At 46.8% G+C, this 25,940-nt stretch overlaps 1 protein-coding gene across 1 annotated transcript in view; it reads right to left on the reverse strand.

The window, feature by feature from the left end:
* Window positions 1-2,548: 2,548 nt before the first annotated feature.
* The window catches only part of PAFAH2 (platelet activating factor acetylhydrolase 2), a 33,421-nt gene continuing 10,029 nt past the window's right edge, over window positions 2,549-25,940 (reverse strand). Inside the window, exons 3-11 of the mRNA XM_070404409.1 lie at window positions 25,652-25,805; window positions 24,803-24,899; window positions 21,260-21,328; window positions 20,508-20,649; window positions 19,228-19,341; window positions 13,024-13,115; window positions 11,024-11,194; window positions 8,709-8,863; window positions 2,549-4,271 (exon numbers count right to left, since the gene is read on the reverse strand). Coding sequence (XP_070260510.1) covers window positions 4,177-4,271; window positions 8,709-8,863; window positions 11,024-11,194; window positions 13,024-13,115; window positions 19,228-19,341; window positions 20,508-20,649; window positions 21,260-21,328; window positions 24,803-24,899; window positions 25,652-25,805 — 1,089 coding nt within the window. The 3' untranslated portion in view covers window positions 2,549-4,176. The remainder of the gene's footprint in view (window positions 4,272-8,708; window positions 8,864-11,023; window positions 11,195-13,023; window positions 13,116-19,227; window positions 19,342-20,507; window positions 20,650-21,259; window positions 21,329-24,802; window positions 24,900-25,651; window positions 25,806-25,940) is intronic.

Consider the following 25,940-nt stretch of genomic DNA (forward strand, 5'->3'; position numbering starts at 1 on the left):
GCCTCACCAATGCTGGTTATTACAGTGATTATCAGCGTCGTCGTCGTTGTGGTCACTGCCACACAGCTATGGCCAGGGACACTTGATCTTTGCATCTGGCCGTGATGGGACAGAGTGAGCTTCCTAATGAGGACTGGGTCCCGAGTACAGTGTATGGCCCCTCCTGTCACTCTGTCACACTTGGCAGGTCCAGGGGTAAGTGGTGCCCAGAAGAAAAAGAGGGCGGATGCAGGTCCCCGCAAGGCCGACACATGAAGTTGTGATATTTCAAGAGCCCAGTGGACTTCTTGAGGAAGGGCAAGGGGGCAGTTGTGTTGGAAGCATTGCAAGAACCCAACCAGCCTCAGCCTGATGCTTCCAGGAAGTGGGAGGGACCAGGAGTCGAGGAGTCTCATTCCATCGTGCTGACTCACCTCCCTTCCTAACTGACATACCGTGCCCAGCACAGAACCTTCACAACACGCCACCAGGAGGCCTCCATGAGCATAGTTCCTTATGGCATGGGAACAAGAAGATGCAAAAGAAACCCAAGACACCTTTGCTTCTCGAAAAGAGTCACCAGAACGCAGTTTATCAGCCCATGACAATTACTATGTAGGATTATCTTGCTTTTCTAAAGGTCATGTATCTGGTGTCCTTCTATTCCCAGGAAGCTAACCAAGGCAAAGGGCCAAAAACCTTGCTATACCCCCTCTGAGCATAGAAAGGGTTACAAATTCTAAGCACTAAAGGCAGTGCATTTTAGTTGCAGGAGAGTCCCTAAAGCCCTCTCTCAGTAACTACCTACTTTTACTTTAGACAGTTGTAAATAATGTAGCTGATCTGAATAAATCTGAAGTGAATGGGAGAGCTGCTTGGGGCTGGCACATCGAAGGCAATGGAGAGTAATGGCTGGCCGCCTGACCATAGGGAGATGACACAGACTATGAAATGCAATCCCAGGATGAGAGGACAGCTGCTGGGAGCCACGCAGTGTAGGTGCAAAGAGCTATCATATCTTTACAGGCCAAAGGATGCCACTGCACTGCCCCTGAGCCTGGCCACAGATATTCTGGCTCTCCTGGGGTGCCATGAGATGTTAGGTATGGCCAGATGACTTGCTTGGGCCAATGACATATGGATGGAAATAATGAGTGTCACTTCTGGGCAGAAAGCTTCCCATGCTCTTCCAACACTTCCAGACGGTGGCAGCTCTGCCAGCCCGAGTCCCCAAGTAAGGATAAAAATGACACAGAGCCTGGCTGGCATGGCTCAGTGATTGAGCATCAACCTGTGAACCAGGAGGTCACGGTTCAATTCTCAGTCAGGGCACATTCCCAGGTTGTGGGCTCGATCCCCAGTATGGGGTGTGCAGGAAATAGCCAACCAATGATTCTCTCCCATCATTGATGTTTCTATCCCTCTTTCCCTCTCCCTTTCTCTCTGGAATCAATCCTATATAATAAAAGCCTAATATGCTAAGTGTCCAGTCGTCCATTTAACCAATCAAAGTGTAATATGCTAATGATATGCTAAGGCTGCTCAATCGCTCGCTATGACGTGCACTGACCACCAGGGGGCAGACGCTCTGACTGGTAGGTTCGCTTGCTGCTGGGGTCTGGCTGATCAGGACTGAGTGAGATGGGCCAGACATTCCCTGGAGGCCTCCCGTGGTCCCTCCCAGGCTGGCCAACTTCCTGCATCCCTCCCCGGCACCGGTGGGGTCCCTCGGCCTGGCCTGCGCCCTCTCACAGTCCGCGCTGAGGGACCCCCTCACCTCTGAGTGCACGAATTTTGTGCACTGGGCCTCTAGTAAAAATATATTTTGTAAAAAATGACATGGAGGGGCAGGGAAATGACATTTGCCCTCCAGCTGACCCCCAGAGGACAAGTAGCATGGACAAAGAATAAACTTCTGTTGCTTTTCCGGGTTGCTTGCTACTACCATGTAATATAGTCTATCCTGACTGAAACATCCTAAACATTTAAATGAGGTCAATTCACATTAAGAGATATGTGCACTATCTTTTTGGTAAGTTACCATTCAAAATAGTCAATGCTATGTTTTGTGGCTTAAAGAATCATTTTCAATTACAGGGAAAATTCACCTGCTCCAATGTTGCTGCATAAATGAGTCATTGACAGAATACGAAGTGAATGGAGGAGAGACAGATCCAGTTTCCAAACAACTTCTTTCTCTTGGGAGGCTCCGGTCTTTACAGAATATACCTGCATCATGTAGGGCAGAGAGCAGGTGGGGCTCATGTGCTAAAGCTGCAGAACCAGTCCATGCACATGGGGGGCACCTGCCACTTCTGTGAGTGCTGAGGGGCTCTGGTCCCCAGCGGGGGTTGGAAGGCCCTATTGCGTATCTGTCTGCGCTCTCATGGAAGGAAAAACACCATGCTGTTGACTGAGCCAACAACTTGAGAATATAGTTTTTTTAAGCGTACAAGGAACATTTACAAAATTTACCTCATACTGGCCCACAAGCAAGTTTCAGGATGAAAACCATATGGGTTATTTTTCTGACCAAAAGCAATTAAGCTTGAAAACAACAGCTACAGGATAACTGGAAAAATCTTGTATATTTGGAAAATAGGAAACATACTTTTAAATAATCCATACGCATATACATCCTCTCAGTTAACCCTCCTATCATAATGCATCTTAGAAATGCAGGAACCGAGAGTGGAAGGAGAACATCATTTGCTCAGATTTACCCAGTTAGTCATGGTGAAACCAGGACTCAAAACCAGCCTATAGAACTCTAGAGCCCAGGCTTTAGTGATATTCTCTTTACGCTACGTCTCACTGGAATTCATAGATCCTCCCACGGTTCAGAGCCTCCACGGATCTGAGGTTTCACCTCTTAGAGCAACTGGTAAGAGGTGGGAGACCTCGTCCCAGCGTGTGGTGGAGGCACTGACCTTGGACCTGCTGTGCAGAGATGCATGTCCCTTTAGTTCCTGCTCCTCTGGGGTCCCCTACTTGAACTGAGGTAAGAGGTCTAGGGTGGCGGAGAGGGGTCTTTCAGGTTGATCTTCCCAGACAGCTTTGAACTAGATTCCCCAGGAAGACTTCATTTCCTTTTAAAGTTAAGTTTTTTTTCCGCGTGGTCACAAGTGGTAAGCGAACAAAGAAAGACAGAAGGAAAAGTTACTTCCAGATGGCTCCCCATCTTGCTCTAATGCAGATTAAGTAAAGAATATCCCAACATATCATTAGGCAAACATGAGTATTAAGATCATTCATATTATATAAATGGAACGGAATAAAAATTCAACCTATATCCTGACTTAAATCTGGGGCTAGGGCCTCAGAGCCAGAAAACAGACAACTTATAGCACCCCGGTCTGAGCAAGGTGGAGGCCCACGATACCTGAGGTAAGAGGCAAGACCAAAGTGTTCGTAACCTTTCTAGGGTTGGCCACCTGAACTCTAGCTACCAAACTACATCCCTCTGTGGCAAGGGCCTGTTCAAATGGCTACTTAACACTGTTACTCTCCAACTCAACCTACTTGTGTCAAGATACATTTTTAGCAAAACCCCAAGACATCCAGAGCTTCTGAGGCTCCGCATCTCGCCCTGTGCTGTGAGGGCGATGCTGTCTGCCCTCCTCCATAGGCTCACAAGGATAACTTAGTCCTAAGTGCCCAGGACTATGTTTCATGCAGGAGAAGCTCGAAAATACAGAAAACCTGACGGTGGTCCATATCCTAGAAAGTTACCAAAGTGCTGAGAACTCACCAAGTGGCCCTGGAGAGGGAGAAGGCTGAGAGAGGTATGAAGAGAGAGGGCCAGGTTGGCTAAAGGTCCTGAAGGTAGGAATTTTCACTCCATCCTTTGGCTTCATTTCTTTCACTGCAGAAGCCACCCGGCCCAAGGTGAGGGCGAAGGCTTGCTGGGTTAATAGTGCTCACAGTGCTCAGCTTAGGGCCTGAGTGCTCCCCAGCCCCACTCCAACTGCTCCAACCCCACACCATTAGGGTTCAGGCCCCAGAAAGTCAGTGTGCCAATCAGTAAGTGATCCAAGTCCCACCACGAATTTAAGATCAACAAGTCTAAGATCAAAGTACCCCGTCATCCAATCAGCAGTGTGATTACATCCTTTGGATCTGTGAAGAAGGGCTGTTGACCACTTCCTGATAGGAGGTTATGGGCAGATCCCAAATGAGAATTCAGTCCAGTTGTGTCTAGAGGCTAGACAGATGGTGCGGGGCCCCGGGGGTGAGCGATGGTCCAATGCCTTCAATGAGGTTGTTCCATTGGTCATAGTTCTCTTTCAGGCCTGGAAAAAACACACACAAAACCCCAGGAAGGTTAGGTAAGTCATTGTAAGTTTAGAGCAAAGAGTACTGACCACAGACTTGGTGGGCCATCCTAGAGAGAAGCACCTGGGATACTAAAAGGACTGGTTGTGAGGGTGGTAGCAGTAATGGTAACTACTGTACATTCAGTGCCTTTATAAAGATGCTTCATAAGTCATTTGCTTAATCCACAATAACTCAATAATGATAACAAAAAAGTAACATTTGTTGAAGAATAACTCATTATAGAATAACTCAATGGACATGCACTGTCTCATTTAATTTTCACAATATCCCTATTAGCTAAGTACTGTGATTAGCCCTACTTTATCGTTGAGGAAACTAGGCTTAAAGACGCTGATTTGTCCAATGTCATTATAGCTGGTAATGACAGAGTTCACACCTTGGTCAGAAAGGGTGAGAAAATGGGAAGCCTACTTCAGGCTCAGAGATGGTGCTGAGCAAGAAAAGGTCCTTCGTACGCCAGCCAGTGGATGCAAATCCAGGGCCACCCCCGTGAAGGGCAGAAGGAATAGGGTGGCAACATCATGAAGCAGCGTAACACTGGGAATGATCAAGAGAGAGCACTGGGGTCATGGGCAGGTGGGTCTAACGACACGGTAAGAACAGTCAGAAAGGGTCCGCAGCCTCAGGCTGAGGGAGAAGGGCACAGCCGAGCAGGCAAAGGACCTCCTTGTTCAAAACAAACAACACCTGGGGCAGAAGGCAGGGCCCACTGCCTTCATCTTTGGGTCCCAGTGCCCTGCAAAGAACCTGGCATGGAATAGGTCCTCAACAAATAAATGCTCCATAGTCATTAATTCAAAAAATACTGAACACACCCATGACGTGCCACACTCTGTTCTTGGTTCCAAAAAGTCCATCCACAAATAGAAATCCTCATCCTCGTAGAGCTCACAATCCAGTGGGCAGAGATAACAATAAACATCATAAATTATATAGGATGTGAAAAGGTGATCAGTGCTATGGGGGGAAAGAGCCAGATAAGAGAAGCAGTGGTGGTGCCAAGGACGGGTTGAGGGAGGTAGGGAAGGTGTAATGTTTTTAAAAGGCTGGTCAGGGTGGGCCTCACTGGGAAGGTGAGATTTGAGCAAAGACTTGAAGGAGGTGGAAGTGAGCCACGAGACTACACAGGAAGAATGTTCCAGGCAGTGGGAAGAGCACTACAAAGGCTGAAGCCAGAGTGTCCCTGGAGTGTTGGAGGCTTGTGTGGCAGGAGTGAGGTAGGCCGGGGGAAGAGAGCAGGTGAGCTCAGGAGGGACTAACTGGAGGACCACATCATCGGGTCTAGCAGGACACTGGACATTGGCTCTGACTCTCAGAGAAATGGAGAGACACTGGAGGATTCTGAGCAGAAGAGTGACAATATCTGACTTGCTTTCTAACAGATCCCTCTGGCTGTACTATTAAAAAGAATATGTAGGGCCCTGGCCAGTTTGGCTCAGTGGATAGAGCATTGACCTGCGAGCTGAAAGGTCCTGGGTTCGATTCTGGTCAAGGGCACATGCCCGGGTTGCAGGCTCAATCCCAGGGGGGCGGCATGCAGGAGGCAGCCAATCAATGACTCTCTCTCATCATTGATGTTTCTCTCTCTCTCCCTCTTCCTTCCTCTCTAAAATCAATAAAAAAAATTTTTAAAATAAATAATAAATAAATAAAAAGTGACAACACACACACACACACAAAAAAAAGATTGTGTGGGGAGGCATGATGACAGTAGAGAGACTAGTAGGAAACTGATACAGTAATTTAAGTTTAGGTGAGAGCTGACTTGCACAGCATGGCAGTTGTGGGGTGACAAGTGATTAGATTCCACATGTATGTGAAAGGTAGAGCTGATAGGACTTTCTGAGGGATGGGATGGGAGGTGTAAGAGAAGAGACATGAATGAGGACTCTGGCTTGAGTAAATAGAAGGATGGAGTAACTATTAGTTGAGAAGGGAAAGACTGTAACTGCAACTGGTCTTTGTGATGTTTATTAGATGTTGAATAAGTGGGTTATCTAAATCTGATGTTCATGGGAGAGATCAAAATGCAGATATAAACTGGAGACTCGTCAGCCTGGAGATGGCATCTAAAGCCACTAGATGACATTAGGACATAGATAGAGGAGAGGTCCAAGCGCTGAGCCCTGGAAGCAGCGAAGTAGACGGAGGAGGAGCAGATCCTGAGACAGGAGACAATCACAGTGGGTTGTCTTGGAAGGATGTCATCACAGCTCTGTCAGCAGTGCTGAGAGCTCCACTGAGATGAGGAATGGGAGCTGACCACTGGATTTAGCTAAGGCCTGAGAAAGCATTTGGTCTAGCCCTGCCAAGGCCTTAGGGGTGAGTTAATTAATGTTTGAGCAATATAGCAGGCTAATTTTTAAGTTGATATTTCTTTAAAAATATATATATATATTTTACTGATTTCAGAGAGGAAGGGAGAGGAAGAGAAAGAGAGCGAAACATCAGTGATGAGACAGAATCATTGATCGGCTGCCTCCTGCACGCCCCCCACTGGGGATGGAGCCTGCAACCTAGCCGTGTGCCCTGACCAGAAATCGAACCATGAACTCCTCGTTCATAGGTTGATGCTCAACCACTGAGTCATGCCGGCCGGGCAGTTGATAATTTTGTATGACCCTTGAATGAAGTTATAAGTTTCCAAAGGGCCCTTGGCAGAAAAAAGGTTGCCCACCCCGATCTAAGGTAAAGAGAAAAGAATTGCTGGCACAACCATCTTGAGCAGACCAAAAAGGATGAGGTGTTGGAGGTTTGAAGATAAAGGAGAAGGTGTAAAATAGTCAGTCTTCCAGGAGAGGGGAAGAGAGAATGACTAGGTGGGGGCAGGAGCTGCATGTAGTTAATATGCGAGAAGCACCAATCTTCTCGATGGACAATAACATCCCTGTGTCACTGGACTATGTGCTCTCGGTGGTATTTTTTAGGATTGGTGAGAAGTTCTGCTCAGCCTCTTCAATCTATTTTAGTTTCCCATGTGACAAGGTACTGTGCGGCCATCAAAAAGCTTTTCTCTCTTTGCAAAGCTAATTAACTGGAGCAGAGAAGCTCTGCTTTTTTTTTTTCAGACTCTGTCTTATCTCTCAGCACTTAAATACTTCAAGAGCCTCCCACCCAGGCTCTCTGCCTCTCAACCTGCCCCATCTTGCCCATCCTCCACGTTGCAGCCCAAATGCAAATACAAGTCTAATCATGACATCCCCCTGCTTAGAACCCAAGGACTCTCACAGCCTGTGGGGGGAAGTTCAAGCTTATTTCAGCAAATACATGGGATTCGAGATCTGGTTTCTGCCCATTTCTCTACCTTCATCTTCCAACAATTCACCATCCTGAGCTCCAGATACACTGAACACAGTTTCTCAAAACTGACCAGGCCCACCCAGGCCTTTGTGCTTCCTGTTTAGAAGACCCTTGCCCTCCCCTGCCTGCTGAACCCTAATCACCTGCTAAGATTAAAGACAAGCATCGCTTTGTCTAGGGCAGTGGTCAGCAAACTCATTAGTCAACAGAGCCAAATATCAACAGTACTTCTTCAAAATAGACTCGCCCAGGCTGAAAACCAACTTCTGCGCATGGGCCACGAAGTTTCAATCGCACTGTACGTGCGCGCCCGCACGTGGTATTTTGTGGAAGAGCCACACTCAAGGGGCCAAAGAGCCGCATGTGGCTCGCGAGCCACAGTTTGCCGACCACTGGTCTAGGGAGCCTCCTTTCTCTCTTGTCTCCCAAAGGCTGAGTCCTCGCATCTGTGGGTCATGAGAGTCACTGGCCGAATAGCAGAGGTAAATCAGTGAATCTCTCTAGTCCTTGTAACCCAAAAAGCCTACAATAGTAACTTCCAACCATTGAAGTTTCCAGTGGTGATGAGGGCTGACGCTGTGGCAGAGCACTCTCCCTGCTGCTGGACTGTGTGGCAGGGAGGATATGAGAGGGTATCTCCTAAGGACAGGAGGCGGGACCAAAGACCTCTGCGGGTCTTGCCATTTAGCTGGGGTGATTTATGATATTAGTCACCATCTTCCTGTGCTTCGTTTTTATTAAAGCACGTCTACAAATTTAACCCACTTCTCATCATAACCTCCTCCACCATACAGATAAGTGATGAGTTAGAACAGAGGTAGTGGAGTAGAGAGATGTGAATATTCCATTTACAGTGAGGAAACCAAGGCTCAGAGAAGTTAAGAGTAGGTCAAGGTCATTGGGGTAGTAAGAGACAGAGTCAGGATCTCCAAACTTTCAGCTGTGTTATTTCTATACGTCTATGTAACTCTCTCCTTCAGTCAGTTTCCTTTAGCCATAATCTCCCTGATCCGAGACCTATCAGTATAGACTACTGTGCATGGAAATCTAAGGGACCCCAGGCTGCCCCAGAAGTCCCAGTTCTGTCTTACCAAGGTGCTTCTGCAGAAAGGCCAACATGGCCCGCACCACAATCTCTTGACCTTCATAGGGGTCCAAGGTCCCACGGTTTTGACTGGAGAAGAATTTACCAATCCAGTTCCCAGACACAAAAGCAAAGTCAGTTTGACTCCGATGAACAGAACCACTAGAAGAAAAGAAAAACAAATAACTGGTAGGAGTTTTGAGGTCAGGGCACACAAATATTTGTTAAGCACCTACTATGTGCAAGGTACTTTATGTGCATTATTTCATTTTCACAATAAGGGAAGAATATTCCCCTTTGACAAAATCAGGAGAGAACTGGTCACACAGCTAGTAAGGGGACAGCGCTAGGTGTGCTTGGCTTCAGAGCTGCCTCAGCTCCTGGACCACAATGCCCGACGGTGCAGGGAAAAGGCTGAGTTAGCCAGAGTGGGGACAGGGCCAAGGAGGCGAGGTCTGCAGCACCTGCCATTCCTATGTTATTATAAACTATAACACCACGGCTTTTACCTGGTGACTTCCGAACATTCATAAAACATGTCAGCTCCTCTCTTCAGAACTGTACCACAAAGTAAACAGGAAAAAGGAATTTAAGTGAGGGCAGTGCTTGTAAAAGAGAGTTTCTGGATTAGAATTTAAGTCCTTTGGTATCAAATATATTTACTGCAAAGGTGAAATTCTGACTAGGTTCATTTTGGGCTAAATTACTTAAAACTAAAATTACTAGTCAAATCAATGAGGAAGAAAAATCTAAATGCTAAACTTTGATATCATGCAAAAAAAAAAAAGGTGACTTTACAAAAATGTCTTTTTTTGCCAGGCCAGCTTGGCTCAGCAGTTGAGCATTCGACCTATGAACTAGGAGATGACAGTTCAATTCTGGGTCAGGGCACACGCCCAGGTTGTGGGCTCGATCCCCAGTAGGGGGCCTACAGGAGACAGTCAATCTATGATTCTCTCTTATCTTGATGTTCCTAGCTCTCTCTTCCTCTCCTTTCCTCTCTGAAATCAATAAAAAATATTTTTAAATGTATTTTTTAAGGCACATGAAAAAGCATAAAGAATAATATAATGGATACTTGAATGTGCAGCACTCAGTTTAAGAAAGAATACATTACCAGCAGTTAAATCCCCCTTGTGTACCCATTTCCAACTGCTCTTGCCACCTTTTCCTCCAGGGGTCACAATGATCCTGAATCTGACTGGTCTGGGGAAACTTCCAAGCAGTCTTCTGTTGCCATGAAGTCAGAATGAAAGGGAGGGGGCTGGCCCGGTGGAAGAGAGCCGGGGCCAAAATGAGCAAGGGAAGAAGCCGCTATTACTGAGCAGATTCCTAGCCTCCCAGGGCTGTGGAGTTGGCATTTCAACTACCTGAAATGGTTTCTGGAAGATTCCAAGGTCTGTGGCATGCAGTTACTTGTTTTGCTTTAATGGGGCCTGGGACCCTTGAAGCATGTATTTTAGGCTCAAGTGCAGGACAGGAGCAAGTCACAGCCTTGTTAGCGAGCCTTCAGCCTGCACCTGGAGCTCTAGGCCACTTCCCATTGATGGTATGTTTCTTAAAATTTCTCAAAAATTTTCTGTGAAAAATGGCTTATGAAAGAAAGCTGATAGTGCTGATGATGGAGTGAAAAGACTGGTTTTTCTCAGCCAGAATATAGATGGTTTCTGGAAGATGTCTGAATTTAGGTAGTCATGAAGGTCTCTAAAAATCTGTCTTATGAACGTCAAAGGTCTATCATACCCACATTCTTTTTTTTAAATATACATTTTTATTGATTTCAGAGAGGAAGGAAGAGGGAGAGATAGATAGAAACATCAATGATGAGAGAGAATCATTGACTGGCTGCCTCCTGCACGCCCCACAATGGTGATCAAGCCTGCAACTCAGGCATGTGTCCTGGCCAGGAATTGAACCGTGATCTCCTGGTTTATAGGTCAGTGCTCAACCACTAAGCCATGCTGGCCGGGCTTCACCCACATTCTTCAAAAGACCCAATAAAATTCCCAAATGAGGTTAAAGATCTTTGGAGTCCACCCAGAACCACTTTCCTCCCCAACACACAATCCCACAATACCCTTTTCCCAGAAGTGAACAGACAAATCCTATCACAGAGTCATAAACTGGTGAAGAAATCACTGTAGAACTAAGTGGAGCAGAGCAGATATGAAATTCTAAAGGAATTAAGATTTTGAAAATCGGGAAGCATTCAGGTATCCCATTAACAGGCAGAGCTTCTGGATAATCCAAAAGTAATCAAGGGAGCCCAGCTGGCAAGAAGATGGCAGGGCACTGGGGACCATGGCCTTGGAGTCTACTTACAGGACAGTGATGATCCTGGACTGTTCATGCTGGGCACACATCTTCTTCATCAAGTTGACACTCTCCACTGTCTGGAACTTCTCAGCATTGATGAAGAATACAGGGCCTCGGGCCTTCGGGTAGAAGTCACGTTCCAGAGGGAACATCCAAGCATCCAGCGCCACAGCACACCTGCAACAGGACCAGACACTGGGAGCTGCCGTGCAGAAGCGGTCAGGGCAATGGGGGGAAGTGTTGAGATCTTCTGAAGGTTCAGAAAGCCAAGGAGGTACCAGGGTCCACACCCTTCGGTTAGGATCTTGGCTAGAGACCACTTTCACCTGTTGCCAAAGATCCTTCTATATTTTAAACTCACTGAGAGCAAGGGTCGGACCTCTCCTCGCCCTATACCACGCTCAGGCAGCTGCCTTCAGTTACACAGAATGGCACTTCCTTCGTTTAATCCTTCACTCAACATTCTTTGGGTACCGACTGTGTGCTTAGGCCTATGCTCTGGATACAGGGATAAATGACACAGTTCTGTTGTTGTTGTTTTTGTTTTAATCCTCACCCGAGGATATTTTTCCATTGATTTTTAGAGAGAGATGAAGGGAGGGGGAGAGACACAGAGAGAAACATCAATTGGTTGCTTCCTACACATGCCTGAACCAGGGTTGGGGAAGGAGCCTGCAACCAAGGTATATGCCCTTGACCGGAATCAATCCTGAGACCCTTCAGTCCACAGGCCGATGCTCTATCCTCTGAGCCAAACCAGCTAGGGCTAAATGACACAGATCTTGCTCTCAAGGAGTCCCCAGTCGAGAAAGGGAGGCAGGACAGACAAATTAACAAATACAGCTTAGCACCCTGATTGCACAAGTTGCTAAGTGAGCCCAGAGCATGAGGCAGAGACTAGGAAAAGCCTCTTGGTGCCACAACTCAGAGATCTAGCCAGTGTGTCAAGCAGTAAACAAGCAGTAACCAAGGGCAAGCTTCCCCACTCCCACCCCAAATGCTCCTCCAGCCTTCTCTCTCAGGAAAGGGCGATCATCTTCACTCAAATGATGGATACACAAATGAAAAACCTTGATTCCTCTCTTTCCTTCACCTCATACATCACATAGTCCTGAAAATTCTAAAACATGTCCTGACTCCATTCATTTCTCGTCATCCCACTGCCTTCATCTTAATGCAAATCCATCATCTCACCTAGACCCCAAAATAGCTCCCTCTAACTAGCCTCTTTGCTTTCTGTCCAGCTACTATCTACTCTTCACACAGTAGCCAGAGGGATCTTTTAAAATGTAAAAAATTGTTTTTTCTCTCCTTAACTCCTTCAACGGCTTCCATCAAATCCTATATAATAAAAGCCTAATATGCAAATTGACCAAATGGCAGAATGACCGGTGGAACGACCAGTCACTATGACGAACACTGACCACCAGGGGGCAGATGCCCAATGCAGGAGCTGCCCCCAGCCCACAGGCCCCAGGCCAGCCAAGGTGAGTGTGAGCAGGGGGGCCCCTGATCAACCCGCCGGTCACCCCACAGATTGGCCCTGATCGCCAGCCAGGCCTAGGGATCCTACCCATGCATGAATTTCATGCACTGGGCCTCTAGTTTAGAATAAAACCTAACTTCCTTACTCTGACCAAAGGCCCTGTGATCTGCCCTTTTATCTTTCTGATCACATTTTAATCTCTTCCCCTTCACTCACCATGCTCCTCCCACACTGACACAGCAAGCTTCCTTCCACCTCAAGGCCTTTGCATTAGCTGTTCCCTCTGCCTAGAATGATCTTCCCTTAGACCTTTATACGGCTGTCCTATTTTATTTTCTTCATTGCACTTTTTGCTGGGGATTTGGTTATCTATTAGCTTGTTTACTAGTCTGTTTCCTCCCACAAATCCCATGAAATCAGAGACCTTGTTTTCTTGTTCACCACTAAATTCCCAGCCCCCAAAACAGTGCCTAGTGCATGATACTTACGTAACAAATAGCAGCATTACTGGGAAACTCACCGAAATTGGGTCTCCTTGGCCAAAGCCAGAATAGCTGTGGCCCCTCCAAATGAGTGTCCCATCACAGCCACACAGCTCATGTCGATGCTGCCCTGAGGAAAGCAGAGAACTTAGCCAAGTCAGACACTGCAGAGTGCTTTTTGAGGACTTCTTCAGGGGCAAGAAGAAACAGCGAGACCACGCAGAAGCACAATTCAGCGAGTGAGTTTCCAGCACCTCCACCCACCCCCACCACATGAAAGACCCTGCCAGCTGGAGAGCAGCCTGCCAGGCAATCCCTGGACTGAACAGCCTTCTGTAGGCAGGAAATCCAAAAACCTGCCATGTTTTCCGTCTTTATTTTTATTTACTTATTTATTTTTAAATATATTTTTATTGATTTTTTTACAGAGAGGAAGGGAGAGAGATAGAGAGTTAGAAACATCGATGAGAGAGAAACATCGATCAACTCCTCTTGCACACCCCCTACTGGGGATGTGCCCACAACCAAGGTACATGCCCTTGACCGGAATCAAACCCTGGACCCTTCAGTCCGTAGGCCAATGCTCTATCCACTGAGCCAAACCGGTTAGGGCCCATCTTTATTTTTATTTTTTTTAAATATGTTTTATTGATTTTTTACAGAAAGGAAGGGAGAAGGACAGAGAGCTAGAAACATTGATGAGAGAGAAACATTGATCAGCTGCCTCCTGCATACTCCCCACTGGGGATGCGCCTGCAACCAAGGTACATGCCCTTGACCGGAATCGAACCCAGGACCCCTCAGTCCGCAGGCTGATGCTCTTTCCACTGAGCCAAACTGGTTAGGGCCTCCGTCTTTATTTTTGCCATCTTAATACGTACAATACCTGGACTAGAGTAGCCATTCAAATATCTATGAACAGCCCAGCCAGCGTGGCTCAGTGGTTGAACATTGACCTATGAACCAGAAGGTCACGGTTTGATTCCTGGTCAGGGCACATACCTGGTTTGCTGGCTCGATCCCCGGTGTGGGGAGTGCAGGAGGCAGCCAATCAATGATTCTCTCTCATATTGATGTTTCTATCTCTCTCTCCCTCTCTATTCCCTCTGAAATCAATGAAAATATATTAAAAACCTATTTTCCTCATTTAAAAAATACCTATGAATAGATGAATAGATAAAAATTATGTGATTCCAACCTGACCCATCAGCCTAAGAGCACACTAAGAGTAAGAACTCTCTCCATCCGCTAGACCCCTGTCTTAAAACCGGTCCACTGGGATGACACACGCACCAAGTCAAGGGCAGAATGGGGGAGCTCCTGCTGCCCATCCACTTTGCTCTGAAGCAAGACCTCCCTGTAGAGAAACCAACTCAGGTTCTACTTCCTCTGGATCTCTGTCCTGACTTTTATCCAGTGGAGTGATGTGCTTGCTGGAACATGCTCTGCACGTACCTATTTCTAATTGCCTCTAGAAGCCTTCAGGGCACAGTTACATAAAGAGCCACTGCAGCTGTCTGCTAAGGGGCTTGGGAAGTCTCTGTAGGCTTCGCTGCCCAGCCTCTGCCTTAAACCTGGTTATCCCCAATTTCTATCCCAAGCTTTTATATTTAAATTCTCCCCCTTTACTCAGTGCCTCCAGCAACTTGGTTGGTGGCCTGTTCAGGTATTTGTATAGGTTAATATAACTCTAAAATCAGGAATAGTCCACCCAGTGTAGCTCAGTGGTTGAGCGTCGACCTATGAACCAGGAGGTCACAGTTCGATTCTAGGTTAGGGCATATGCTGGGCTTGTGGGCTTGATCCCCAGCAGGGGTCGTGCAAAAGGCAGCCAATCGATGATTCTCTTTCATCATTGATCTTTCTCTCTTTCTCTCCCTTCCTCTCTGAAGCCAATAAAAATATTTTGAAAAATCAAATCAAATCAAGAGTATACAGAGAAGTCTCCCACCTACCACATTCCCTTTCCACTCCCTGCACCCAAACAGGTAAGTTTCTTACATGTCTTTGAAGAACTTACTGACACATATATGAGTAAACATGAATATATACTTCCCCCCTTTTTACACAAGGGGTATTATATCTTACCCTTTTGCATAATGATGTTAGTACATAAAGAGCTTCCTTATCTTTTTTTTACAGCTACATTTGGTTTCACCATGGTACAAATAGCTAGTGATCTCCAAATCTGTTCCTCTTCTTCCTGGACACATAGCTAGACTCTATTTCCCAGCAGTTGGATGTGGCCTTGTGGCTCTAGCTGATAGAATGTGAGTGAAAGTGAAATCTCTACTTCCAGGCCTAGTCCATGTACACTCCTTCGTGCACACCTCCATGTCCTTTCCCGTTCCTGGCTTAACGCACACAGTGAAGCTGGGTTTCATAAGTGGAAGAGGGTAGAGCTAGAGCAGCGGTTCTCAACTTGTGGGTCGCGACCCCTTTGGGGGTCGAACAACCCTTTCACAGGGGTCGCCTAAGACCATCGGAAAACACATATATAATTACATATTGTTTTTGTGATTAATCACTATGCTTTAATTATGTTCAATTTGTAACAATGAAATTGGGGGTCACCACAACATGAGGAACTGTATTAAGGGTCGCGGCATTAGGAAGGTTGAGAATCACTGAGCTAGAGGATAAAAGTAGCTTGGGTCCCTGAGCTCCCATTTTTGGACTTCATGTGGGAGAGAAATAAATTTCTATTGTGTTAAGCCACTGAGATTTGGGATTTATGTGTCAGAGCAATTAGCATTACCCAAATGAATACAGCCATTGTTCCATCATCTATTGAACTAGTTCCCTTATTAGTAAACATTTAGGATACGATCAATCTTTTGCTATTACAAACAACACTGGAATAAATAACCTTGTACATATATCATGTTGCATGTGTGCAGGTATCTGCAGAATAAATTTCCAAAACTGGAAATTACCGGGTCAAAAAATATGTGCATTTGTAACATTAATAGCTATTGCCAAACTGCCCCACATGGGGCAATCTGCATTCTCATGGGCAATGTAAGATTGTACCTACTTCCCTACAGCTTTGCCAACAAGAATGAGTAATCAATTTTCAGATCTTACTCAGTCTGATAGGTGAAAATGTACCCTTTTTTATTCTGTATTTCTCCAAAAGGCTACCTCTTAACTAACCCAACTACACTGTAGCCTGCCATTCCCCAGTGGCATGCAGGCCTGGGCCTCAGTGCCTGGGAGCCCGCTTAGCTGGTGGGGGCTGGGAAAGCACTCCAGATTCCAGGTTCTGCCTTCCCTACTGACCATCCCGACAGGTGCCTCTTTCTGGAAGGCTTTACCAAAACCTTTAAAAGATGGTTTCTAAAGAGGCTTTGGGCACACAGCAGAGTCTTTGGGATCCAAAAACCCAATTTAAATTTTAACTCTACCATTCACTTAGTTGTGTAACCTTGGGAAAATACTTAGCTTCTTTGATCTTTTATTTCTTTCTATGTGAAGAGATGCTAATGCTTACTGCATACATTTGTGTGAGCTGCTCTTATATAGTAAGTACTCATAAAACAGTAATTATTATTTTATATATATTTACTAAATAAAGAGGCCACAATACAGCTTATAGTAAATAACATTAGATTTATGTATATATATATATATATATATATATATATATATATACACATACTAGAGGCCCGGTGCACAAAAATTTGTGCACTCAGGGGGAAGGGGGGGTCCCTCAACCCGGCCTGTGCCCTCTCGCAGTCTGGGACCCCTCGGGAGATAACGACTTGCTGGCTTAGGCCTGCTCCCGGGTGGCAGAGGGCAGGCCCAATCCCTAGGTGCAGCCCCTGGTCGGGCTCAGAGCAGGGCTGATTGGGGAGTTGAGGCGCCGCCCCCTGTCATGCACAGGGCAGGGCGGATTGGGAGGTTGCAATGCCACCCTCAGTCACGCTCAGGGTAGGGCCGATTGGAAGGCTGGGGCACCGCCCCCTGTCACACTCAAGGCAGGGTCGATGGGGAAGTTGCGGTGCCACCCCGTCACACACAGAGCAGGGCCCATCAGGGGGGTTGGGGCTCCGTACCCTGTCACGCACAAAGCAGGGCCAATCAGGGGGTTGGGCGCTGCCCCCTGTCATGCACAGATCAGGGCCCATCAGGGGGTTGGGGAGCTTCCCCCTGTCATGCACAGAGCAGGGCCGATTAGGGGGTTGAGGAGCTCCCCCCGTCACTCACAGAGTAGGGCCGATAGGGGAGTTAGGGCACCGCCCCCTGTCACACACAGAGCAGGGCCTGTGGGGGGAGGGGGGAGGTTGGGGCGCGGCACCCTGTCACAGAGCAGGGCCGATCAGGGGGTTGGGACACCGCACCCTGTCACACACAGAGCCGCAGGGCGATCAGGGGGTTTGGGTGCTTCCCCCTGTCACGCTGATTCCGGTGCTTGGAGGCATATTACCCTTTTACTATATAGGATAGAGGCCTGGGGGCCGGCTGGTTTGCCCTGAAGGGTGTCCTGGATCAGGGTGGGGGTCCCCACTGGGGTGCCTGGCCAGCCTGGATGAGGGGATGATGGCTGTTTGCAGCTGGTCACACACCCTTCAGGGTGGGGGTCCCTACTGGGGTGCCTGGCCAGTCTGGGTGAGGGACTGAGGGCTGCTTTCAGGCTGGTGGTTGTTGACTGAAGCTCCCAACCACTCCTTTTTTTTTCTCTTTTTTTTATTTTATTCTGGGCCAGCTTTAGCTCTGGCTCTAGCTCTGAGGTTTCCGCTGGTTTGTTTGCCATTCTATAATCAAAACAATGTATAACTCCAGCTCTGAGATCCTGGGGTTTTGTTTAGCTTCTATATTTGTTACAAAGTTTCTCAGAGTTGCAGCTCAGAGGCCAGCAGCGCAGGCGGGGAACGTTGGAGTCCTCCTTCACTGCAGCAAGCAAGCCTCATGTTCGCTTCCAGCTGCCTGGCTGCCAGCCGCCATCTTGGCTGACAGTTAATTTGCATATACTCACTGATTAGCCAATGAAAAGGGTAGCGGTCGTACGCTAATTACCATGTTTCTCTTTTATTAGTGTAGATATATATATATCTATCTATCTATCCTAGAGGCCCAATGCACAACATTTGTGCACTGGGGGGCGGGAGAGTCCCTCAGCCCGGCCTGCGCCCTCTCACAGTCCAGGACCCCTCAGGGGATATCTGCCTGGTGGCTTAGGCCGCTCCCATGGTGGACATCCCCTGAGGGGTCCTTAGTGCTGCACAGAGGCAGGAGAGGCTCCCACCATTGCTGCTGGGCTCACCAGCTATGAGCCCAGCTTCTGGCTGAGCAGCGCTCCCCCTGTGGGAGCACACTGACCACCAGTGGGCAGCTCCTGTGTTGATAGTCTGCCCCCTGGTGGTCAGTGCACATCATAGCAACCAGTCGTTTTGCCATTTGGTCGATTTGCATATTAGTCTTTTATTATATAGGATATATATACAAATGTGTGTGTGTGTGTGCGTGTAATGCATTAAAAGAACTGAAAGGACAAACATCAAAATGTCAAAAAAAATTCTGTTTCTTTTTTCTTTATGCTTTTGTGTGATTTCTTAGTTCTCTAGTGCTTGAGCTACTTTTGAAATTAGGGAGAAAAAGAACTGGGTGGGGGAGAAAAATGTATCTAATAGGCACCAAACAGCCAGGGCAGTTTCTATCCTCTTGGGGATTCTGGGGGTTCCCTCAAAGAAAGGAGTTAGCCTACAGGGAACACGGGACTTGCTGCTGCCAGACAGCCCTTCCTTTGGGGAAGGGACCATCTCTCCCTCATCCACGTGGCCCTGTGGGGCTGTCAGAGTGGGTGTGTAACCTAGGCAGGCCAATCAGATTATCCTATCCCTCTGGCACAGTGATTGGCCCAGAGGGGCATGTGACTCCAGAAGGGCCACAGCCTTCCCCAGATTAGTGGAAGCTAACAGAGTCTCTTTTCCTTTCAAATCTGGAGCTGAGCTGAAATGCAAGCTTGGGCTACCAGCAACTACCTTTCTTGCCTAATGAAGCCCACATACACGGAGTGGAACTGAGACAGAAGGAAGGAGTGACAGAACTTTGATGGTCACGTTTGAGACACTAGATCTAACTACATGGCTCAAAGCCAGTCTACCTTTGGTCTTCGTAGTTATTCGAGCCAGTAAATTCTCTTTTGGTTTAAGCTGGTAAGTTAGGTAAGTTCCTATTACGTGTAACCAAGAAAGTCCTGATGAATACATGAGCTCAGGTCATACCAGTTACTGTCCTACCTTCAAGGTCATCAGATCCAACCCACCAGGCAAGATGTTGAGGACAGTCTGCCCAGCAGTGACCTTTTGCAGGATCTTCAACACTCGAGTACACTCATCTACCCGCTGATACACCTGCAACAGAGACAGTCCCAGTGGGAGCTGGGAACACTGCACAAACCATCTAGCAAGAAACTCACTCCCCTGCAGAGCCAAGGAAGAATGCAGGGAGAGTTTGCTCGCCCTTGTCTCAGTAAGCCCTGTGGGCCCCACATGATGAGAAAGGCTCAGCTCCTTCTTAGCAGCTCACATAGCATCACCTAATGCAGGGGTGGGAAATGTCTGGCCCCTGGCCACATAAGGCCTGAGAAATCATTTGGTCTGGCCCTGCCAAGGCCTTAGGGGTGAGTTAATTAAATGTTTGACCAAATACAGCAGGCTAATTTATGGCCTGTGAATGATGTTACAAATACCCAAATGGCCCATGGCAGAAAAAAGGTTCCCAACCCTGACCTAATGGTTCAATAGAGTCGGACCTGCTTTTCACCCTCTATCTACATACCCTTGGGGTTGTCAGGAGGACCAAATAAGACATGTATATGAAAGTGCTTTGAAAACAAAAGGACATAAGGGTGCTGTTATTATCAATCCAGTACTGGATTCTACTTGTCATTTATTGCCCACATCTACTGTTTTTGTCTGCCTACCACTTACCAGCTCCACTTCTGTTAACCCTGCCTTTGAGGATTGCCCCCCACCCTGCAAAAAAAAAAAAATCTAACAATGTTTTTCTGATGGGAACTTCCTACTTTGGTACTTCTCCCAGCCTAGGAGTCTCTCTCCAGGATTTTTCCTACTGAAGCTTCGGGCAGGGGTAGGGACTGAGGGAGCAACCTCAAATAGTCCCATTCTCTCAGATGGCGAGGTCAAACATATGCAAGCTCAGAGCTGTCAAAACTGTGGCTCTAACTTCATAAAGTCAGTCAGTTTGCAGATGAGACCAACCAGCAGAGGACACAGGGATGAGAATGAAAGACAAGTCCTGATGGTATTTGAGGCTGGTTCCAGTGGTCTTGCCCATCGTATATGTCCACTTACATAAGCTTATCTATTCTCCTTTTTGCCCAGAAAGCATAAGTTGGGTTTCTGTCACTTGCAATTATCAACAGTCTTGATTAATACCCCATTTCTCCTATTGATGTGGCAAGCTCAGACTCACTACACCTGAGATTTCAAGAGAAATTTGGATAAGTCTTCTTGGTGAATTATTAATTCTTCTTCCCTAATTGGCACAAGCCTACCTGGCAATTCCGAACACAAAATTCCTTCTCCCCTTCCTTAATTGGACGGTAGGGAATCCATTCCTCCTCCAGCAACTCATTCGAGGGCTGCTTCTCTTCTGGGACCTGCTTGCAGATACAGGTGGTGGCAGCTGACCCATCCCTGAAGTACACATGTCACCAGAAAGAAACACGAAGACACTCTTGAGCTTATTTCTCCCCTTTACCAAATCCTCCTTTTCACCCAAGACTCTCTGGATCACCCTTCCTTCAGCTGCTAGGGGAAAAATCTAAGGGCATGCATAGGAGAGTAGAAAAAACATGGATTTTGAGTTTGAACCCTAACTCAGCTGTGTCACTTTCAACAAATCATTTAACATCTTTTCTTTTTTTTAAAGCTTTACTACCACTAATTTAAGTGTATTTTTAAAATTGATTTCAGAGAGGAAGGGAGAGGGAGAGACAGAAACATCAATGATGAAAGAGAATCATTGATCGGCTGCTACCTGCACACCCTCCATTGAGGATCAAGCCCACAACCGGGACATGTGCTCTGACTGGGAATTGAACTGCAACCTCCTGGTTCATAGGTAAATGCTCAACCACTGAGCCACACTGGCCAGGCTATTTAACATTTTTGAACCTTAGTTTCCTCACCTTTAAAATGGATCTGATACTTGCATAGCAGTTGTGAGGATTAGGGGACTAACCTATATCCTAGCCCACTGCAGGCACCCAATCCACGATAGTGCACTGTGACTGCCATTGCTCACCTGTGCTCTGGCACAGCCACCACAAAGCCATGGGAGGCCAGCTCCATGCAGAAGGCTGAATATAGTGTCCTAGAGATTCAGGAAGGAAAAGAAAAGTGATCAGAAAAATGGCCCACCCTTAGCCCCCATTCTAACTATTCTCTGCTAGTGACCATCTCAAAAGACTGAAGGAAGTTCCATTTGTAGCAGCCCTTTTCACGGTGCTCTCTCCAGCCAGAATATCCCTGCTCTCACCACAGCCCCCAAAGTCCTCTGCTAGGAAGCACGTGCAAATCAATCCATGGTGTTTTCCGACCCTATATACACACACACACACCATCCCACACCATCCCCAATACAGTTTGGCTACTTCAAGAATTGCATTTTTTAAAAAATATATTTTATTGATTTTTTACAGAGAGGAAGGGAGAGAGATAGAGAGTCAGAAACATCAATGAGAGAGAAACATCGATCAGCTGCCTCCTACACATCTCCTACTGGGGATGTGCCCACAACCCAGGTACATGCCCTTGACCGGAATTGAACCCGGGACCCTTCAGTCCGCAGGCTGACGCTCTATCCACTGAGCCAAACCGGTTTCGGCAACAATTGCATTTTTATTGTTATATTGTATGTCTCCCAAATTAGTTCATAAGCACCTTGAGGACAAGGACTCTGGCTATTTCTTTAATATGCAAATCTGCATCTGTGATTTAGCACGTGGAATTTTTGTCTGTCCTCCAGCTTTACAGAAAAAAAGAATAAAGCAGACACTGCTAACTGCCCACTCCAAACACCTTCTTCCTCCTTGATAAATTCTAATGTTCAGCTAAAGACACTGTCATGCCATCAAAATATGACATTTACCAGCCTCCTCTACAACCAGGTTTGTATGTGATTAAATTCTAGTCCAGCAAAAGAAATATAATACTAGCCCAGGTGGCGTGGCTCAGTGGTTGAGTGTCGACCTATGAACCAGGAGGTCACGGTTTGATTCCCTTTCTGGTCAGGCCATCTGCCCAGGTTATCCGCTGGATCTCAGGCGTAGGGCGGGCAGGAGGCAGCCAATCAATGATTCTCTCTCTCATCATTGATGTTTCTATCTCTCCCTCTCCTTTCCTCTCTAAAATCAATAAAAAAAATTTTTTTAAACAAAAAGAAATATAATACACTGAGTAACTTAAAAATTTTAAAAGTAAAAAGAAACAGGTAGAATTTTAATAATATATGTAACCCAATATAGCCAAACATGATCACTTCAACATATAATCAAAATTTAAAGCCCTAGCCAGTTTGGCTCAATGGATAGAGCATCAGCCTGCGGACTGAAAGGTCCCGGGTTCAATTCTGGTCAAGGGCACATGCCCGGGTTGTGGGCTCAATCCCCAGTAGGGGGCATGCAGGAGGCAGCCAGTCAATGATTCTCTCTCATCACTGATGTTTCTATCACTCTGTCCCGCTCTCCTTTCCTCTCTGAAATCAATACAAATATTTTTTTAAAATAATGTGGTGTTTTACTACTTTTTAAAAATATGAAATCTTTGAAAGTCAGTGTGTATTTCATATGTATAGCACAGCTCATTTTGGGCCAGCCATATCTCAAATGTTCAGTAGCCATATGTGGCTAGAAGCTATTATAGTGGACACAGCAGCTCTAGTCAATGGGAGGCAAGCAGCTGTGTTATACTTCAGGAAATCTCAAAAAGAAGAGTGCTCCCTTCCTATTGCCTGAAATATGGATGTAATGTCTAGAGCTAAACCAGCCACCCTGGGTCATGAGATATCTTCAGAAATGGAAGCCACCATGGCAGAGTAAGACGATTAAAGAAGCCTGCTTCTCTAATAACTGCATAGAACTACCATATCAGCCGTCAACTTCTAGCTTCCTTTTATCTGCAAAAGAAATCAATGTCGTTTAGGTCACTATTATCAGTTAGGATATGGTGGTTTTCTGTTAAATACAACTTCCCCATATCCCAACTGATTCAGGGAGGTCAGTTTCTTAAGTTTCTTTTTCTTTTGGGAGGCAATGAGCATAAGAGCCGGAGAGATTTCTGATCCCTTTCTCGTTCAAACTGTAACCTTGGGCACGTATACCTTCCGGAGCCTGTCTGCTCTTCTGTAAAATATGCACCCTCCCCGGCCTGCCCCAAATGAGACAATGGCACATTGCAAATGTTCAGTGTTTAAAGCACATACCCTGCCCTGGGATGGGAAACCATGAGTCTATGGAGTGTGGGAAGGGTTTCAGAGCCTGAATCAACCACAGAAACTACGAAAGGAAATCATGTCTCTTCCTTTCCTCCCTTTTCTTGGAATTTTGCTCTGGTTAATGAAGAGCATTTATTTATAATGGGCTCACAGGTCTACTGAGGTGTGAAGACTCAATGCAGATTGAGACCAAGATCACTCTTCAAAGTCATGTGCTTGCCTGCTGACTATATGAAATACCTGTGAATGTGGGAGAGAATGTTTCTTCGCTTCTTTCCCCACTAGACTATCTTTCTGAGGGAAGGTGCTCTATCTTATTCACTACTGAGTACCCAATCCCAGCATAGGTCCTGGCACACAGCAGATACCCAATTTATTGACTAAGAAAGCAATATGGAAAACCATCTACTTGTCTTCTACTCTCATCTCACATCAACTCTCCACTTCTTGCCATAGGCTATAGTCATGTGAGTCCGTATTCAGGCTCCTCTAGTGAATGCGAATTCCTTTTTATTCTGTATGTCTCACCTTCCTTTCAGGCCAAGAGGCTAGCACAGAGCAGGTGCTCAACAGATATTTTCTGAATGAATGAGAACCTAGAAAAACATAGCCGTTGTATTCATTCAATAAATATTTTTCTGGGAAACAACTACTGTCCAGGTACTGCCCTAGGCCCTGGGAGAGAGAGAAGACAGGCATGGTCTCTGTCTTCATGGAGCTTATAAACACTAAAGAGTCTCTGAAGTCTGGTGACAGGGACCCTACAGTTCACCTGCTCATGTTCCTCCAGCTAGAAACGAAGAGAACTGTGTGTGTGCTCCTACTGGTCAGTCCAACTGAATCCGCACAGACCGCTTATGGGAGCAGCGTCTGTCCCCATTTGACAGGTGAAGAAACCTAGGCTCAGAGTTCTACAGCTCACACAGAGCACAGCTGGTTTGGCTGCGACTTGAAGGGGAGGCTGAGAGCTCCCCGAGGGCAGGAAGTGAGCCTCTCTCATTCAGTGCAGTCATCCTTCAACATATGTGGAATAAATGACTATCTGACTATAAAGCTCAAACTCCTTCAACATTTCTGGGCTGTTATGTTGGAAGAAAACCAGAAGTATTAACTTATATAAATGCTGGAACATGAGAGGCGAAGGGTGTGAAGCCCGCTGAAAGGCTCCACCAGGTGAAAGGAGCCTGGGAAAGGCCTTCGAGAGAAGGTAGACCCCAGGCCGGGGAATGAGGCAGATGGCAGGTAAGACAGCAGGCAGATGGAAATATCTGTTTCGCTGCCCTTTGAGAATAAGTCTCAACAGCTGTCACCAGGCAAGGAACATGACAAGGTCTAAGGGAAAAGAGCTCTTACCTGAAGGCTCCCAGGCCATGGGAGAAGATGATCAAAGGGTATCCAGAGTCCTTTGTCTTAAAGGGGCCATTCCAGCTAACAGGCAGGCGACAAGATCCTAGCAGAGACACGGGCTATAGAATCTCTGGCTGCCCCAAAGCTGTCATCCCAAGGGCAGCCTGGGCATAGGCATGTGTGGGAGCACATGTCCCTCCTTTCTGGAGGACTGTCATGTACCCCTGAGTAGCCCAGGGTAACCAATCACCTTTTCTGTGTTCCCTGGATAGCATGAACACAATAGGAAATAGGAAGATAAATCCAAATGAGATGCCAAGACAGTGGGTAGAGTTCCTCATGGTGGGGTCACTGGGGGAAGTGGATGATTCAACGTGACCCTCCCAAGAAGAGGAGAGAGCTGGAGGGGGAACTGCGGGAGCCAGTACGCTCTCTGGCAGTTAGGCATGTTTCTCTGATCTACACAGCTGGCAGGGTGGGAATTACATGCCAAGTAAGTGAGTAATAGCCACCATTTATGGAACACATTCTGTCCCAGGCCCTGCACTAGAGGCTTTACATACACCCCAGACTAGAACCTGCAAAGGCAGGTATTCAGGCAGGTTACATAACCTGCCCAAGCCCTACAGCTAGTAAATGATAACGTCTGGACTCGAATCCAGGACAACCTAACTCTATAATAAAAGCTCTTATTATATAATCCTCCTCCAGCTCTCCACACCATGCTGGCTAATGGATGTCCCGCTACAAAAGTGCTGGACGAAGCAAGCTGGAAGGTACTGTGTCTACCTGGTGATTTCCTAGGAACATAACCAAGAACCTGGGAAAGCATCGAGGGGTGAGGCCAACTCTTACCCACAGCCATGTTGAAGAGCAAACCCCCCCAGCGCTTATTAAACTGCAGGTAATCGGCCAGGCCAGCGCAGTACTCGTAGCGGGGAATCCACAGGGGCTGCTCCATGGTCTCCTCTGACTCCTGGCAGGGGTAGAAGAGTCGGAAGAAGCTCCCCTGCAGGGAAGAAGAGAGCAGCTGCTCACAGCTAGAGGCCCAAGCACTGCTAGATTTCCCAACAAACCCACTCAGCAGGTGTCTGGGGCAAGAGCAAAGCACCAAAATGGGAAAACTTGAGCTTCAATTCACATA

Source organism: Myotis yumanensis, unplaced genomic scaffold, assembly GCF_028538775.1.
Source record: "Myotis yumanensis isolate MYYU_CA2020_CCGP unplaced genomic scaffold, mMyoYum1.0.hap1 SCAF_2, whole genome shotgun sequence".
In the NCBI taxonomy this organism is placed as follows: Eukaryota; Metazoa; Chordata; class Mammalia; order Chiroptera; family Vespertilionidae; genus Myotis; species Myotis yumanensis.